The sequence below is a fragment of the Megascapheus bottae genome, chromosome 20 (assembly GCF_031878675.1).
Source record: "Megascapheus bottae isolate mThoBot1 chromosome 20, mThoBot2.hap1, whole genome shotgun sequence".
In the NCBI taxonomy this organism is placed as follows: domain Eukaryota; kingdom Metazoa; phylum Chordata; class Mammalia; order Rodentia; family Geomyidae; genus Megascapheus; species Megascapheus bottae.
The window spans coordinates 281153-300843 of NC_143528.1; the positions used below are offsets into that span (position 1 = coordinate 281153).

The following is a 19691-nucleotide window of genomic DNA, read 5'->3' on the forward strand; positions in this document are numbered from 1 at the left end:
ACTAGAGCTACAGCTCTATTTCCTGAATTTTTGGTGCTTAGAAATATGAATTTTAAGGCTTTCTTGGGAATGCTGGCTTAAAACAGTGATCCTCTTATCTCAGCCTACTGAGTTGATAGGATTACAGGCATGAGCCTGTATCAACCAGATCTAAATTATTTTAAATCCCAGGTATCATGTCCCTTCATCCCTACGTACTTCAATATATCACTCAAAAGACAAACTGAACTCATGTGTCTCCTGACTATGCTGAGGAGGATACCATATCACCCTGGTAATATTTGACTAAAAATTACAAGATTTCTACCTAGTCACGAGAAAATATGAAACAAATATAAGTCCAAGCACAGTTTACAAAACAAGTAGTCAATAATCTTCAAAACTGTCAAGAGTATAAAAGACAGAGAAAGGGTAAGGAATAATCCTAGCTTGGAGTAAACAAAGGAGTTTTGACAGCTAAATACATCACAGGACCCTGAATTGGATCATGGGCCATAAAAAATTAAAATTGAGAAATTTAAATAAGTTTGCAGAGCAGTATTGTATGAATGTTAACTTCTTGGATTCAATAATCATAACAAGATTATACAGTTTATGGGTGTAAGCATAGGATATTTGGGAACTATTTTTGTAACATTTCTATAAACTTAAAACTATTTTGCACACAAAGCTATAGCTATAGCTGCTTTGATAATAGTGAAGGAGATACTTTTTACAATACGGTAATGGAGGAGCTAAATGGTGATTACCTGAACCCCTAGTGTAAAGTTCTTCCATTAGATGGTTATTTGCCTCTGTTGATTATTTTTTTAGAATGGGTAAATATCCTGTCAACCTATCACACTAGTGGAATTCTTGAAATAATTCACATTTAGGTTACATTAACCTACGTTACAGTTAGAACAGGAAAAACAAAATATATATCTTTTCTTTTTTGGCCAGTCCTTGGGCTTGAACTCACGGCCTGAGCACTGTCCTTGGGCTTTCTCAAGGCTAGAGCTCTACCATTTGAGCCAAAGCACCACTTTTGACTTTTTGTAGTACCAAGGAATCAACCCAGGTCTTCGTGTATGCTAGGCAAGCACTCTACCACTAAGCCAAATTCCTGACACCAAAAATGTATCTTGACTTTTCTTTTTTCACTTTTATCTTTTTTAATTTGGGGTTTTTCTGTATATTCTTTGTTTTGCTTGCTTGTTTTTGCTTTTTTCAGACAGGATCCTGTTATGTAGTCCAAACTGTCCTGAAACTTGCTACATAACCCTGGCTGGCCATAAACATAAGTATTGGAATACAGGTATATAACACTGTTCTCAGGTAAAGTTTTCAAATGATAGTTTTTAAATCAACCTAGTCAAAATCACCTGCCCTTGTTAGCCCAGAGGCAACCAAAATTCTTTTTAGTTTTATTAACAATCCTGTGGATATGTCATTGAATTTATAGGTAGCTTGTACGACATTGCCATTTTCATAATGTTAATCCTTCCAATTCATGAACATGAAGGGTGTTTCCATTTCCTTAAATCTGCTTAATATGTTTTCAGACTTTTAAAATTTTCATCGTAGAGGTTTCCCCCCATCATCGGTCAGGTTAATTTCTAGGTATTTTAATTTTTTGAGACTTACAAATGGATATGCTTTCCTAATTTCAATCTCACACTTCTCATTGTTATCATATACAAAAGCTACTGATTTCTGTGGGTTCATTTTACACCCTGCTACGTTGCCAAATTTTCAGATCAGCTCAAATAACTTTGGAGACAAATCTACAGGGTGTTGTAAATACAGGTTCATGTCATCTGCAAAGAAAGATCATTTTACTTCTTTTCCTTTTGGATCCCCTTTATGTTTTTTATTGCCTTATTGCTCTTGCTAGGAACTCAAGCACTATATTGAAAAGGAGCAGAGAGAGTGGACATCCTTGTCTAGTTTCTGATTTTAGAGAAAATGGTTTTAACTTTTCATCATTAAGTATAATGCTAGCTATAAGTTTGTCATATATACCTTTATTATATTGAGGGGTCCAAATCAAGTTGTAGAGTGCTAGCCTTAAGAAAAAAGAAGCTCAAGGACAGTTCTCTAGCCCTGAGTTCAAAAAAACAAAGAAGAAAGAAGGAAGGAGAAGGAGGAGAAAAAGAAAAGGAAAAAGTAGGGAGGGAGGGAGGGAGGGAGGAAGGGAGGGAGGGAGGGAGGGAGGGAGGGAAGGAAGGAAGGAAGGAAGGAAGGAAGGAAGGAAGGAAGGAAGGAAGGAAGGAAGGGAAAGGAAAGGGAAGGGAAGGGAAAGGAAGGAAGGGAAGAGGGAGGGAAGGAGATAGATAGATAGATAGATAGATAGATAGATAGATAGATAGATAGATAGATAGATAGATGGATAGATAGATAGCATGGTTTTCCTTCCTCATGTGTAATAATTAGACTGTACCTATAAAAATCTACAGGTAAACACAATGAATAGTAAACGACAAAAAAATTACACCTGGACATAAATTAAATAGAACTCTAAATATTCACACAGAAAAGAGGATATTCTTAGGAGAGGATCACAAAGGCTCAATAGCTATGAGCATATGATCATATAAAATAATGTGTATTGAAATGAACTCCAAGAAATAGAAACAAGAGGGTTTTTTTTTCTTTTCTTTCTTTTTTGTCAATTGTGGGGCTTGAATTTAGGGCCTGAGTAATATCCCTGAGCCTTTTTGTGCTCAAGACTAGCACTCTACCACTTGAGTCTCAGTGTCACTTCTAGTTTTTGAGTGGTTAATCGAAGATAAGAGTCTTACAGAGACTTTTCTGCCCAGGCTGGCTTGGAACTGCAATCTACGGATCTTAGCCTCTCAGTAGCTAGGGTTATAGGTGTGAATCACATGCCTGGCAACAAGAGGTTTTTTGGTTTTGTTTTTATTTATTGTTTTTGGCCAGTCCTGGGCCTGAACTCAGGACCTGGGCACTATCCTTCAGCCTTCTCAAGAATTGTACATCACTACTTCAGCCACAGCACCACTTCCAGCTTTTTCTATGTACCGAGGAATTGAACCCAGGGCTTGGCGCATGCTAGGCAAACACTCTACCACTAGACCAAACTCTCACCCTGTACATTTTAAACTATTTAAAATTTCATGTATTGCTTTGTTTTGTAACACTTTATAACAACAACAACAACAAATAAAAGGCATATACATACGAAGGTTACTGTCAACTGGATTCTTATTAACAACAAGGTCACAGGTAATTTCACCTAGTCCATTGCTGGTATGCTTTACCAAGACAGAATAGTTTCCAAACTCTCCAAATTTGTATTCTAACCTACAAAGATGAGGTAAAATTAAGACAAATGATTAGATCAAAAAATAAAAAACTGTCTTTGCTAATTATCATATAGAATATTCATTCTTAGCTACATATCAGGAACGATAAAGACAATATGTTTTTGCAATCCCTGGGACTTGAACTCAGGGCCTGAAAACTGTCCTTGGGCTTTCCTCAAGGCTCTACCTCCTGAGCCACAGCACCACTTCTGGCTTTTCTACATATGTGGTACCAAGGAATCTCAAACCCGGGTCTTCATGCATGCTAGGCAAGCACTCTACCACTAGGCCAAACTCCAAGCCCAAGACAAATATTTAAGGAGAAAACAAAAAAAAAATGTAGAAAAAAAAAGCACAAGAAAAATACAGACTTCAATTAATTTAAATCAAACCAGGCACAAACCTACAAATTTCTTTCTCTTCCAAGCTATCATTAATTTGTAGAATGGATCCATGCTGGGTACTGAGAGGGGTAGCTGCAATGCTTGGCTTCCCAGATTTTCCACTATAAGAAACATTTACCAGAAACTGATATAAGCACTGTAAGATAAAAACACAACATGTGAATGCTTAGGAATTGTGTTTTATTTTGTTTTCTAGAGGGTTTTCAGTAATACTAGGGATCTAACACAGGGCCTTACATAGTCTAAGCATGTGCTTCACCAATGAGCCACATCTAGCCCTGTTACACATTTCTAAGTCTTTCAGTGTTTGAAGGACATGAGCACCCACTTAAATATCCTCTCTTTCTCTCACTCTCTTCTCTCTGTCTCTCTCCCTCTTTCTCCCACACTCACACAAGTTCTCTCTGTCTTTTCCTCCCTCTCTCTCTCTCTTGCAGGTCCTGGGGCTTGAACTTAGTTCCTGAGCACTGTCCTTGAACTTTCTCAAGGGTAGAATTCTACCGCTTGAGCCACAAACTATTTCTGGCTTTTTCTATGTATGTGATACCGAGGAATCAAACCCAGGGCTTCATGAATGCTAGGCCACATTCCAGGGCCCCACTTGAATATCCTAACATGATTTTTTTTCTTCATACTTATAACACTTCTATACCTCAATAATAGATTAAATTATCAGCTATTTTTATTAAAATAATGACTGTAAAAATATAATTAAACTTTTTATTCATATTTCACTAACAGACATTAAATTGTTTTACTAAAAATTATTTAAGTAAACTTTCAGAATGCTAAAGAGCATATTTACTATATTTGATGGAAACATTACAACTCATCAACTACTTAAAATATATTCAGGATGATATATTTAGGATATATTTTAAGGCTTTTATCTTCTTGCTTTTTGTATTATTAAAATATTACTTTAAAGGATCAATACAGGAAGCAGAGTGCGGTGGCTCACAACTGTAATCTTAGCTACTCCAGAAGCTGAGATCTGAGGATCTCAGTTCAAAGCTAACCCAGGCATTAAAGAATGTGAAACTCTTATCTCCAATTAACCACTGGAAAACAGGAAGTGTCACTGTGGCCGAAGGGATAGGGCAGTAGCCTTGAGCTGAAGAGCTCAGGGACAGCACCCAGGCCCAGAGTTCAAGTCCCATGACAGACAAAAAGAAAAAAGATCAATACATGAAATTCTTACACCCTAAATTCTTTCCCAAAGGTAAATTCCAAAAGTGAGAATGATAGATAAAATAAGCATTTCAGTAATTTCCATTATGAATGGCTAAATAATACTCAATCTGTCTCAAGTTTTCTTGAAAATTTATTACAAATATAATCTTAACTGATCAACTAAAGAAGGATGCATGTGAACGGGAAGAAGTGAATCAAAGAATAATATAGGAATTCATAGAATCCAAAAAAACAGAAAGCTGAATGAATTCCAACGAAGTCCAATGAGAGTAAAGCTTCTGAGATAAAGGACTTCAAAGAGAGCACTCAAAATGAAATCAAGGAGGTAAAGAAGTTCATACACAATCTAAAACAAGAGATGTAAGACATCAAAAATGACCAATTGGAAGGAACAAGAGTAGAAAGTATTGATAGCAGGTTAGACAATGCAGAAGAGAGAATCTCTGGAGTTGAAGGTAACCTAGAATTTATAGAGAAAGACCAGAAAGTGATTCATACAAACTATAAGAAATATGACAGATCTCTTCAGGAGCTCCAAGATACACTTAGGAATCCTAATTTAAGGCAAATAGGTATTGAGGAGGGCCTGGAGAAGGAGGTCAATGGAATTGGAAATATACTTCAGGGAATCATCTCAGAGACCTTCCTAAATATCCAGAAGGACAGACCCATCCAGATACAAGAAGTTTTTAGAACTCCAAACAGACCTGACCAGAAAAGGATATACCACTGCCACGTTATAATCCTAATCTGTACAGGATCAATAGAGACCAAGGAAAGGATCCTTAAAGCTGCCAGCAGGAGCTCCCAGAAACTCCTGGTAAGGGCGCCTGTCTCAGGACACCATTTGCTGATGGTTACAACAGGAAGCCCTATTTGCTGTTGGTGGTATGAGGTGGCTGCCAGTGGATGATGTGCTGTATATAAGCGACTACATTTTTTAATAAAGTTAGATCTGCACCTTAAGTATGGTCTCCAGAGTCTGTGTTCTTGGGATTATTTGTGTGCTCCATCGCCTCTTCACCCCCTCTGACGATGACACAAACCAATCCGAATTCCAGTAGAAGGAAGCAAATTATTAAAATCAAAATAGAATTAAATGAATTAAAGTCCCAAAAAACCATAGAAAGAATCAACAAAACAAAGAGTTGGTTCTTTGAAAAATTAACAAAATTGGCAGACCCTTAGCAAAAGCATGGAGAATGGAAATATCACAACAAAAATTACCAAGATCCAGAACATCATAAGGGAATACTTTTCAAAACTTTATGGTAACAAATTAGACATTCTTGAAGAGATGGATGAATTTCTAGCCAATATTAACATACCCAACTGAATCAAGAAGAACTAAAATAACTAAACAGACCTATTTCAAGTATTGAAATAGAAATGGCAATAAGAGACCTCCCAACCAAGAAAAGCCCAGGACCTGATGGATTCACAGCCGAATTCTATAAGGCTTTCAAAGCAGAGCTCACACCAATACTCCTCAAACGCTTCAATGAAATTGGAAGTGAAGGCTCTTTGCCAAACTCACTCTATGAAGCCACCATAACCCTCATCCCAAAGCCAGACATGGATTCATCAAAGAAAGAGAATTATAGACCCATTTCTTTGATGAATATTGATGCAAGACTTCTCAACAAAATATTGGCCAACTGACTTCAACAATTCATCAAAAAATTATACACTACAATCAAACAGGACTCATCACAGGGATGCAAAGCTGATTCAATATAGGCATGTCAACAAAATTCATCACATCAACAGGAGCAAGGACAAGAATCACATGATTATCTCAATAGATTCAGAAAATGCATTTAACAAGATCCAACACTCCTTTTTTCCTAAAAGCTCTGCAGAAACTAGGAATCCATGGAACATTCCTCAGTATAATAAAGGCTGTATATCTGTTGGTGGGAGTGCAAACTCGTTGAACCACTATGGAAAGCAGTATGGCAGTTCCTCAAAAGACTAAACATAGAGCTCCCCTATGACCCAGCAATTCCACTACTTGGCATTTACCCAATCATCCAGAAACAAAGACATACTAAATCCACCAGCACAACAATGTTCATTGCAGCACTATTTACCATAGCAAAGATATGGAACCAACCTAGATGTCCCTCAGTTGATGAGTGGATCAACAAGATGTGGTATTTATACACAATGGAATTCTATGCTGCTGTCAGAAAGAATGACATTGCCCCATTTGTTAGGAAATGGAAAGACTTAGAAAAGATCATATTAAGTGAAGTAAGCCAGACTCAAAGGAACTTAGGCTCAATGGTTTCCCTCATTTGTCATAATCAGTAAAATCTTGGGCTCTCCTAGCAGATTTGCAATAGAGCAAAACCTTGATACAAAAGGCCATATAGTAGGACGCTAAATGAAAGGATCTCTAGGATACAGAAACATAAGCCATATAATGAATGATTGTTGTTCTTAAGGTACTATGTTGTCTCTCATCTCTTTTACTGTCCTTTGGTTATCTCATATTGTTACAGTATCTCCCTTTGTTACCTGATATATCGGATATATTTGTATTTGGTTATTTGAAATTGGATAGGGAAGGGGGGTAAACAAGATAAAGGGTGGGGGTGGGGGGAGGGAAATGGGGACCAAGACATGTGAAAGGATATCAATGTATGGGAATTAATGCACCATCTATCTGGCAAATATCATGTAACCCTTCTATTAATTACAATAAAAAATATATGAAAAAATAAAGGCTGTGTATGACAAACTTACAGCTAGCTTTATACTAAATGGCAAAAAGCTAAAGCCATTTCTTCTAAAGTCAGGAATGAGACAAGGATGCCTACTTTCTCCACTCCTCTTTAATGCAGTATTCCTAGCCAGAGCAAAAAAGCAAGAAGCAAGCATAAAGGGGATCCAAATAGAGAAAGAAATGAAACTTACCCTCTTAGCAAATGACATGATTCTGTATTTAAATAACCCTATAGACTCCAAAGTTGTTTAAGCTGATTCGAAACTTTGGCAAAGAACAAGATACAAAAGTAACCCTCAAAAATGAACTGCTTTCGGGGCTGGGAGTTTGGCCTAGTAGTAGAGTGCTTGCCTAGCATGCACGAAGACCCGGGTTCGATTCCTCAGTACCACATATGTAGCAAAAAGCCAGAAGTGGTGCTATGGCTCAAGTGGTAGAGCTCTAGCCTTGAGAAAATCCAGGGACAGTGCTCAGGCCCTGAGCCCAAGCCCAGGACTGGCAAAAAAAAAAAAAAAAAAAAAGAACTGCTTTCCTGTATGACAACAATGAGAAAAGGGAGGCAGCAATCAGGAAAGCAACTGCTTTTGCAATAGCCTCAAAGAAAATAAAATACTTAGGATTGAGCCAAGGAAGTGAAAGATTTCTATGATGAAAACTTTAAAAACCTGAAAAAGGAAATTAAAGCAGAACTGATGAAGTGGAAAACCTCCCATGCTCCTGGATTGGAAGAATTAACATCGTGAAAATGGCAATCCTGCCAAGGGCTATCTACAAATTCAATGCAATACCCATCAATGTCCCAGTGTCATTCTTCAAGGAAATAGTAGAAGCAATCCAAAATTTCATATGGAATAATAAAAGACTCTGTATAGCGAAAACAGTCCTTAGCAGAAAGAACAGCACTGGAGGAATTTCAATACCAAACTTTATACTCTATTACAGAGCTATAGTAACCAAAACAGCTTGGTACTAGCACAAGAACAGGCCTGAGGACCAATGGAATAGAACTGAAGACCCAGAAATCAACCCACAGACCTATGGCCATCTTTGATAAGGGAGCCAAAAAAAAAAATAGAATGGAAGAAAGATCCACTTCAACAAGTGGTGCTGGCAGAACTGGTTAAGCACCTGCAGAAAGTTAAGTTGGATCCTTCTGTCACCCTGCACCAGGATTAACTCCAAATGGATCAAAGACCTCAAGGTAAAAGCTGATACCCTGAAAACTTTACAAGAAGGAATAGGAGATATACTAGGTCTCCTTGGCACAGGTTGAAACTTTCTTAATAAATACCCAGAAACACAACAAATTAAAGAAAGTTTGGACAAATGGGACTGCATTAAACTGCAGAGCTTCTGTATGGCAAAGGACATAGCTGGCAAGTTAAACAGAAAGCCCACAGAGTGGGAGAAGATCTTCACTAACCATATAACAGACAAAGGCCTCATATCTAAAATGTATCTACAGCTCCAAAAATTGAATTTCTCCAAAACAAATCTTCAAAGAAAACTATCCTATTAAAAGATGGACTAAAGACTTAAAGAGAGACTTCTATGAAGAGGAAATGAGAATGCCCTGTAGAAATATGAAGAAATGCTCGATATCTCTGGCCATAAAAGAAAAGCAAATCAAACCAGCTTTGAGATTCTACCTCACTCCAGTTAGAATGGCCACGATCAAGAAATCTTATTAATATCACAACAGATGCTGGAGGGGATGTGGCCAGGAGGGATCCCTACTACACAGCTGGTGGGAGTGTAAACTTGTTCAACCATTATGGAAAGCAGTATGGCAGTTCCTCAAAAGACTAAACAGAGTTCCCCAGCAATTCCACTCCTTAGCATATACCAAATGTCCAGAAACGAGGAAATACTAAAGCTACTAGCAAAATGATGTTCATTGTAGCACTATTTACCATAGCAAAGATACAGAACTGACCCAGATGCCCCTCAGTAAATGAATGGATCAACAAATGTAGTATTTATACACAACGGAATTCTATGAGCCTTCAGAAAGAATGACATCACCCCATTCCTAAGGAAATGGAAAGACTTGGAAAAAAGCATATTAAGTGAAGTAAGCCAGACCCAAAGGAACTTAGGCTCAATGGTTTCCTTCATTTGTAACAATTAGTACACATCTAGGACTTTCCTAGCAGAGGATTCCAATAGCTCAAACCCTAGGTACATCAGATCATATAGGATGAGGCTAAATGAAAAGATCTCTAGGATACAGAAACAAGAGCCATATAATGTGTGATTGCTTTTCTTAATGAACTATGTTATTTCTTATCTCTTTGGTCCCTTGGTTATCTCATATTGTTATAGTATCTTGAAACTTGTTATCTGATATATTGTATATGTGTTTATTTGTTTATTTGAAATAGGAAAGGGAAGGGGAAACAAGATGAGGGGAGGAGGAAAGGGGAAGGAAATAGGGACAAAAACATGAGAAGGGGTAGCAATTTCTGTTAAGTAATGCACCTTCTATCTGATGAATATAATCTTTCTATTAATTATAATAAACATATATTTAAAAATTTTAAAGTTTATTTAAACATACTAATCTGACAATTTCATTTATTTCTTGTTACTTGATTAACTGAAAAATAATTTCAGGGTCAGGGATAGGGCCAGAAGTAGCACTGAGGCTCAAGTAGTAGAAGGCTAGTTTTTAAGCAACAAGCTCAGGGACAGCACCCACGCCCTGAGTTCAAGTCCCAAGATTGGAAAAAAAATACATAAATTCAACATTTTTAAATAGATTTTTTATTGATAAGGGAGCCAAAAAAATAGATTGGAAGAAAAGCAGCCTTTTCAACAAGTGGTGCTGGCAGAACTGGTTAAGCACCTGCAGAAAACTAAAGTTGGATCCTTCTATGTCACCCTGCACCAGGATTAACTCCAAATGGATCAAAGACCTCGAGGTAAAAGCAGATACACTGAAAACTTTACAAGAAGGAATAGGAGATACATAAATTCAACTTTACATTTTTTTGTGTGCTAGTTCTGGGGCTTAAACTTAGTGTCTGAGCTTTAATGTTCTAGCTCTTGATCCACAGTTCCATTTATGGCTTTTTAGAGGCTAATCGGGTATGAGTCTCATAGACTTTTCTTCATGTGCTGGTTTCAAACCATGATGCTCTTATTTCAGCCTGTTGAATAGATCAGTTCTACTTTTTATATTTATTTTAGTACGGTGGTTAAAAAAGACCAAAGTCATTTTGGCTACGAAGTGACTGTAGCTTCATCATGTGTCTTATCTACTACATCAAGTCTCCACTTTGCCCAGTCTCCTTTTGGGCCGTCAGTAATCCTTTGGCTCATTATTTTTTCATGTGAAATCTGGAATCATTTATGCAGATTCTACAAAGCATTCCATAGCAATTGTGCTCAATATATGAATAAATATAGGAAGTGCTGTCATCTTTCCTATGCTAATCTTCATATCAGTACATTAACTGTTTCTCCATTTTGCCTATATGTTTCTTGTCAAAATTGTATCACCTCCCTTACACATGATGCCTACTGAAAATGTCATTAGTAAATCTTTACATACGCTATCTGTTTGATAGAATTTAAAAACTTTTATGGGCCAGGAGGTTGGCCTAGTGGTAGAGTGCTTGCCTAGCATGCACGAAGACCCGGGTTTGATTCCTCGGTATCCCACATAGATGGCAAAAAGCTGGAAGTGGTGCTGAGGCTCAAGTGGTAGAATGCTAGCCTTGAGAAAGTCCAAGGACAGGATTCATGCCCTGAGCTCAAGTCCAGGACTGGAAAAAAAAAAAAAAACTTTTGCACTGATATTAATTAGAAAGATTGGCCTGAATTTCTCTCCATGTCTTTGCAAGGTTTTAAAATTAACACACTACCTATATTGCAGAAGAACTCAGAGAGCAAGTCAATTTCTTTTGGAGTGATGTGGGGACTTTATATAGGACAAGAATAATTTATTGAGGGCCAGGAGTTTGGCCTAGTGGTAGAGTGATTGCCTAGCATGCACCAAGACACAGCTTCAATTCCTTGGTACCACATACATAGAAAAAGCTAGAAGTGGTGCTATGGCTCAAGTGGTGGAGCTCTAGCCTTAAGAAAGTCCAAGAACAGTGCTCAGGCCCTGAGTTTAACAATTGCCAAAACAATTCTAGGCAAAACAATTCTAGGCAATGCTGGTGGTATTACAATATCACACTTCAAACTCTACTATAGAGCCATAATAACAAAAACTGCTTGGTATTGGCACAAAAACAGATGAGAAGATCAGTGGAACAGAACAGAAGACCCAGAAATAGAACCACATACCTATAGGCAACTTGTATTTGACAAAGGAGCCAAAGATATACAGTGGAACAAACACAGTCTATTCGATTATTGGTGCTGGCAAAATTGGGCAGCCACATGCAGAAAAATAAAAATTGACCTTAGCCTTTCACCATGCACAAGCATTAACTCAAAGTGGATCAAAGACCTCAACGTCAGACAGGAAACCATGAAACTGCTACATGATAAAGTAGGAGAGACATTGGAACTCTTAGGCACAGGCAAAAGATTCCTGAACAGAATCCCAAGGTCACAACAGATTGGAGAGAGACTTGATAAATGGGACTACCTAAAAATAAAAATTTTCTGTACAGATAAAAACATAGTCACAAAAGTAGAGACACAGCCAACCAACTGGGAAAAGATATTCACCAATAATACATCTGACAAATGCTTAATATCCAGTATCTACAGGGAACTCAAGAAACGAATCTCCCGAAAACCCAATAAACCATTCACTAAATGGGCAAGGGAACTAAAGAGAGACTTATCAGAAGAAGAGATTAAAATGGCAGAAAAGCATATGAGAAAATGTTCATCATCTATGGTCATAAAGGAAATGCAAATAAAAACAACCCTAAGATACCACCTTACTCCAACAAGAATGGCCAAGATTTTGAACTCAGACAAAGACAGTTGCTGGCGGGGTTGTGGAGAAAAAGGAACCCTACTACACTGCTGGTGGGAATGTAAACTAGTTCAGCCACTCTGGAAAGCAGTGTGGAGATTTCTTAAAGAACTGAAAATAGACCTTCCCTACGATCCCACCATACCACTTCTGGGCATCTACCCTGAACATCATAACCCAAGATGTGAAAAGGACACCTGCTCAGCTTTGTTCATCTCTGCACAATTCACAATAGCCAGGCGATGGAAACAATCCAAATGCCGTACTGCAGATGAATGGATGCAGAAAATGTGGTATATATACACAATGGAATTCTACATAGCCAACAGACAAGATAAAATAATGGCATTCGCAGGGAAGTGGATGAATCTAGGGCGAATCATGCTGAGTGAGACAAGTCAAGACCTAAGGAACAAAAGGCGCATGGTATCCTTACTATGTGGCTATTAAATCCAAAGAGTACAAGAGCGAGGACTCAATATCTACATACCCAATGCTATGGACATGGTAATGGAAATATAAACATAACTATATAGACATAAAAACCTATGATTCCAAAAGGGGGAAAACAAGATGAGGGGTGGGGGAGGGGGGAAGGGAAATGGGGACCATGACATGTGAAAGGGTATCAACGTGTGGGAATTAAGGCACCATTTATCTGGCAAATATCATGTAACCCTTCTATTAATTACAATAAAAAATATATTAAAAAAATAAAAAAGGCAGACAAATAACTAAAAAAAAACAAACACGTGTGAGGCACAAAAGCTGATTCCTTGTAAAATATTGTTCAAATCTTAGAAGTTACTCTGAGCCTGGTAAGGTAAGCCTAATATTTTACAAACATTTTGTCATAAAGAAATTGGTATTACACGTCCTCTTTTTTACTTACTGGAAAAACGTAATAAAAATAATTGAAATATAAAAAAAAACCTATGACTCCATAGACATAATGTTTTATTTCATAAATTAATATGTTTCTATGACATACAAACCTTTAGCCTAATTTTGATTAAGTTCTAAATACTAAGTCCCAGTGATTGTAAATAGAGATTCCCTTGAACACTTGTCATTTAAAATATGATGTAAAAATCAACATTAATAAATTCTTTAATAAAAAAAAGTATGTATTTTTAAAAAAGTACATATTTTTAGCTAGGCACAGGGGCTCATGACTGTAATTCTAGCTACTCAGAAGGCTGAAATCTGAGGATTGCAGTTAAAAGCCAGCCAGGGTACAAAGTCCATGAGACACTTATCTTCAATTAAACACCAGAAAACCAGAAGTGGTGCTATGGCTCATGGGATAGGGTGGTAGCTTTGAGCTAAAGAGCTCAGAGTTCAATTCCCATGACTGTCCAAAAAAAAAAAAAGAAGAATTTATTGAAAGTACAAAAATTTAGGTAGAGAAAAAACTTTTTATAACTTTTCATAATCTATTTTTTATGTTCTCAATTTTTATTGTATTTTATTGTCAGGATAGAGGGGTTACAGTTACAGTCATCAGGTAATGCGGTACATTACTTCTTGATATGTTCTCAATTTCTTAAGACAATTTTCATATTATATTTTAAGAAAGTGAAAAAAATAATTTCATAGCTGGCAAAAAAGTATATTACTGTTATTCTAGCTATTCGGGAGAAAGAGGCAGAGGACCCTGAGTTCAAGGTTATCCCTAAAAAATTTAGCAAGCAAAAAATTGAATCACTCCAAAACTAATCTCCAAAGAAAGAACCATCCCATTAAAAGATGGGCCAAAGACTTAAAAGAGAGTCTTCTCTGAAGAAGAAACAAAAATGGCCTATAGACACATGAAGAAATGCTCAACATCTCTGGTCATAAAAGAAATGCAAATCAAAACAACTCTAAGATTCCACCTCACTCCAGTGAGAATGGCCAGGATCAAGAAATCTAATAACAGATGCTGGAGGGGATGTGGCCAGGAGGGATCACTACTACACTGTTGGTGAGAGTGAAAAGTTGTTCAACCACTATAGAAAGCAGTATGGCAATTCCTCAAAAGACTAAACATAGAGCTCCCCTATGACCCAGCAATTCCAATACTTGGCATTTACCGAACCGTCCAGAAACAAGGGCATACTAAATCCACTAGCACAACGATGTTCATTGCAGCACTATTTACCATAGCAAAGATATGGAAACAACCCAGATGACCCTCACTTGATGAGTGGATCAACAAGATGTGGTATTTATACACAATGGAATGCTATGCTGCTATCAGAAAGAATGACATCGCCCCATTTGTAAGGAAATGGAAAGACTTAGAAAAAATCATATTAAGTGAAGTAAGCCAGACTCAAAGGAACATAGGCCCAATAGTCTCCCTTATTTGTCATAATCAGTAGAAACCTTGGGCTCTCCTAGCAGAGATTTACAACAGAACAAAATCTAGAGACATTAGGCCAAATAGTATGACACTAAATATAAGGACCTCCAATATAAGGAAACAAAAGCCACATAAAGAGTGGCTGTTGTCCTTAATGTACTATGTTGTCTCTCATCTCTTTTGCTGTCCCTTGGTTATCTCATATTGTTACACTTTTTCACCTTGTTATCTGGTATATTTTATGTATGCTTAATTGGTTATTTGACATTGGATAGGGAAGGGAGGAAATCAAGGAGGAGGGTGGGAGGGAAATGGGGACCATGTCATGAGAAAGGGTATCAATGTTTGTGAAGTTATGTACCTTCTATCTGGTGAATATAATGTAACCCTTCCATTACAATAAAAAAAATTATTAAAAAAAAATCCTAACCTCAAAAAAAAAAATTTAGCAAGACCTTAACTCAACAAAAAGCTGGGTATGCAGTGACCGAGGTGGCTTGGGGCCTGGAGCAGGCTGGGTCTGCGTGGCATCTCAGGCAATCGGGACATTTCTCCCATTTCTCCCACTCGTAGCCCATTTCTTAGCCATCAGCCGTATCAATCATGGGGATTTAGTCATAAAAGCACACAGGTAGAAAGGCCTTTCAGTTTTGCTTTGCTTGGTTTATTATAGTTAATCTGTGTTTGTAAATAGATAAGCCTGTGATGTCTGAACATTCATGCTCCAGATCTTTGCAGCAGCCATGGACTTGAATCCACAGGAAATGGGGAAAAAAACATGAGAAGGAGTATCAATGTGTGTGGGAAAAAAAACATGAGAAGGAGTATCAATGCACCTACTACCTGGTGAATGTAACTGTAACCCCTCTATACATTACAATAAAACATTTTTTAAAAAGAAAAGAAATGGCAGAGAAATGGACCCAAATTAAATCCTCAGGCCCACCAAAAAGAGAGGTAGGGGGAGGGAGAGAAAAGAAGAAATTGCTGAACACTGAAATCTAGGTCTTAAACTCATGTTCTCCTTCCTCAGTCTCCCAAATGCTGAGATTACAGAAGTCTGCCATCACATCTAGTATATTTTGAATGTCAAATTTATCACCTAGTAAATTTCATTAATCTATTCACAACATAATTATTTTAATTTCAAGTCATATTTATCTTAATTTCAAATCATCTTAAACTTTATTATTCCCTTAAATTTGTCAACTCTGACTTTTTTCCTTTAATATATTTTTATGGTAATTAATAGAATGGTTACATTATATTCATCAGAAACTATGACTGTTTAATTTAAAATATATCTCATGTCTTCACTTATTTCTGTTCTCTTGTTTCTAATTTACATTTTTCTAATTTACATATTTATTTCTCTTTTTGTTGTTGTTTGGATTTTTTGCTTTCCAAAACTTTGAGATCCATACTTAATAGTCTTGCATTTCCCTTTTTCCTTCAGATTAGGAAGCAGAATTCTGAGAAAGCTCAGGTTCTAATACTACAGAAATGAATAAATTAACCATGCTGCCACTTAACAGTTATGTACAGAAAAAGTCACTATATTTTACTTAATCTCAGAATCACTTATAAAATTTTCTCTACTGCATTACCTGTCTCCTGGATTGCTATACAGATAAAACTAAGTTTCCTAAAACAATAGAAGAAGCCCTCAGGTAACAGGACCTGTGACATTTGTCATCAACTTTGTCATGAATACTTAAAATTTTTTCAAAGTAATTACTTATGCCTGGCCTAAACATTTTTCTATTAAATATTTAATGTTTGTATCATAGCTCTTATTGTGTAATAGCTCATTTTCTATTTGGCAGAGAGATGGGATTAAGTCTTTTTATTTATTCTCATTTGAAATAATTGATGTTATTGGGAAATACACAGATGTCTTCAGTTGTCTACTTTTCTATTTAATTCCTGCAACAAGTATTTCTTACACTTACTGCCTGTAAGACTGGTATTTATAATAGAAAGGTGTTACTCTGCTTCAGTTTACATACTCTGCATCCTTAAATGTTCACAAGAAGCTAGTAAGCAGATTCTTTTAATCTTTTAGGTTTCCAAGTAAAGACACTGAGGAACAGAGCACAAAAATATTACATTCAAAGTTACCAAGTAACGGAGGCAGTACTCCAACCTGGAACTTTGACTACAAAATCCATGCTCTTTAACTTTACCACTATTAGTCTGTCACAGTCTGATAAAAGTGTATTATTTCTTTCTACAACTTCACTTTGTAGTTTCCACCACTGTTTTCTGTGTGCTTTGGGAACAAATGAATTTAGAGGCTTCTTATTTAGCATATAAAATATTTATCGTTTATGTAAATGCTAAAGTTTACTGGTCCCTTGTATTCCAACATCTACAACATCATAAAGTATAACTGCTTATATGCATTTAATGTAATGTGTTCTTTATAAATTTAATACTTTGGGCTTTTCGTTGGATTTTTTTTTTCCATACTGGGTTCAAACTAAGGGCTTTGTGCTTACTAGGAAGGTGCTCTACCACTTCAGCAACACCTCCAGCCCTGTTTTCTCTGGTTACTTTTTAGAAAGGGTCTCATTTTTTTATTATAGCTCCTCTAATTCTCATTTATTTCCTTACCTGTCAAATTGCAGGGGAAAGTGTTAGATACATGAGCAATAAGGACTCCACAGTAAATAAAACTATGAGTGTACAAACAATACATACATGATAACAATATTCAGACTTCCAGTAGACAGCCAAGTTTGTTCCCAGAAGTTCATTGTGAATGAGTAGCAAAGCCTGGTCCATTTTCAGCGCTACATGCTTTCTTTGGTCTAAATCTAATACGAATTAGAGAGAAATGCAACTTAATAGTTTCCATGTGATCACGAATATAAGCTAAGTTTTTCTTCATTTTACAAATAAACATAGTAAGGACCAAAAGAGTTTTTGACCATGCTCATGAAAGTTTTTCAATGAAATCACTGATCTGAACCAAAGTTGTATGATTTCAAAACCCCAACATTTCTCAGCCACAATAACCAGGCTGTGAGCTCGAAAGCCTAAACAGCTTGTTAGAAATGCAAAACTTCAGCCTTTCGGGGTCACAGAAGTCGTCCTGTTTTCTATTACACCCGCACCAATTTGTAGATAGCCCAAAAAGTTCCACCAACAGTGCTCTCGGTGCATGCCCTCTCCCCGGGTGAGCTCCAGAACAAAGCAAGTTGGGTATCACTGGACCAACTTGGTGCTTCTCCTGTCCCAGCTACACAGTATTTACCAGAGGCAAAGCACCCAGCCGCGCCCCCCCTCCCGGCTCCCGGCCTGAGAGAGTGCCCTTGCCACCCCGGGCAACGCAGCCAGCAAGCCCAGCCTGGCGGCTGAATTTGAATCAAGGAGGCAAGCAAGGTAGCTCCCCCAACACCAGACCCCAGACCCCCCACCGCCGCGCCACCTCCCGCAGGCTGCACGCTGTTGGCGCGGCGCAAATAATCCCTGTGCTGACCAAGAGTCACGAGTTCTGCCCCTTGTGCTTCAGACTCTGCAGAGCTGACTCCCAAGTGTCTAGATGCCAGGTATCTCAGCTAGCACGGTGGCCCAGCGCCCCGGGCGCAGCGCCCCTCTGGCCCCGCCCCCCCCCCCCCCTCCGCACACCTCCAGCGCTGGGCCTTCACCGGGAGAGGCGAGGGGGAGAGGAAGAGAGAGGCGCCACTCGCTCCGCGCCAAGACGACTGCAGCCGTAGCTGAGAGCGCCCAGGCCCGAGTGGCTCAGGCCTGACAGACAGTGGGGCAGGCCTGAGTCCGGCCAGCGCCGGGCCGGGCCGGGCGAGCGATGGCCGGCCCGCCCCAGGCGCGCGCTCACCCGGTTCCGGAGAGTCGCCAGGGGCCAGCAGCGCGGCGCTCAGCACCGATGCCAGCAGCAGCGCGGCCAGCGCCGGGCCTGCGACCCGCTCGGCATTCATGTCTGAGTCCGAAGCCTTCGCCTCCGCCCACCGGCCGCCGAGCCCCGCAGTTCGGCGCCTCTCCTCTGCCGTAGGCCGCGCGCCCGACATCGCCTCCCCCTCCTATGCCGTCACCGCCTCCGCCTGAAATCCCCGCGGGGGGAGGCCCCGGATTGGCCTCCAGTGACTGGAGCTGAGTGCTCCGGAGGCGGTGCGGTACCGAGGAGGGGCCGGAGGCCCGCAGGGCCCTCTACTACGCCCTACCTTGGGGCAAGCAGAGCCTGAGCTCCATGCTTCCAGACCAGAACCACCCCCCACACACACCCAAAAAGTAGAAATTAAAAGGGAAGAAGCAAAGAAACTTCTACTCCTATGAGCAAACCATATTTCTTCTCTGGAGAAGAGAAACATCTAGAGGAGAGGCTCTTGCACCCCAATCGCTCTCAACTTTTCTAAGCCACTTGGCTAAATACCTGCTGTACTCATCATACAGAGTTTAGAGTCCTCTATTCTAGAAAATGCCGTGGTAAACAATACATAGTCCCCTCCCCTGTACCTCTCACCATCCAAAATGCATTAAAAAAAACTTCATAGTGAAGTGGATGAATCTAGAGCGAATCAGGTTGAGGGAGACAAGTCAAGACCAAAGGAACAAAAGGCACATGGTATCCTTAATATGTGGCTATTTGGTCCAAACAGTACAAGAGCGAGGACTCAATATTTGCATACCCATGCTATTGGAAATATGAACACAACTACATAGACATAAAAATCTATGACTCCATAGACATAATGTTTTATTACATAGATTAGTATGACATACAAACCTTCAGCCTAATTTT

The 19691-nt window shown here is 38.7% G+C and overlaps 1 protein-coding gene across 4 annotated transcripts in view; it reads right to left on the bottom strand.

Moving 5' to 3' along the window:
• Positions 1-18969, bottom strand: part of Hgsnat (heparan-alpha-glucosaminide N-acetyltransferase) — a 70691-nt gene extending 51722 nt beyond the window's left edge. For 3 of the 4 annotated variants that reach the window (XM_090353831.1, XM_090353835.1, XM_090353832.1), the window contains exons 1-4: positions 18771-18969; positions 17633-17748; positions 3712-3848; positions 3185-3306 (exon numbers count right to left, since the gene is read on the bottom strand). In XM_090353831.1, coding sequence (XP_090209957.1) covers positions 3185-3306; positions 3712-3848; positions 17633-17748; positions 18771-18960 — 565 coding nt within the window. In that variant the 5' untranslated portion in view covers positions 18961-18969. Of the gene's footprint in view, positions 1-3184; positions 3307-3711; positions 3849-17632; positions 17749-18770 lie in introns of those variants that run through there. The other variant, XM_090353833.1, reaches the window with a different exon arrangement.
• Positions 18970-19691: the final 722 nt, after the last annotated feature.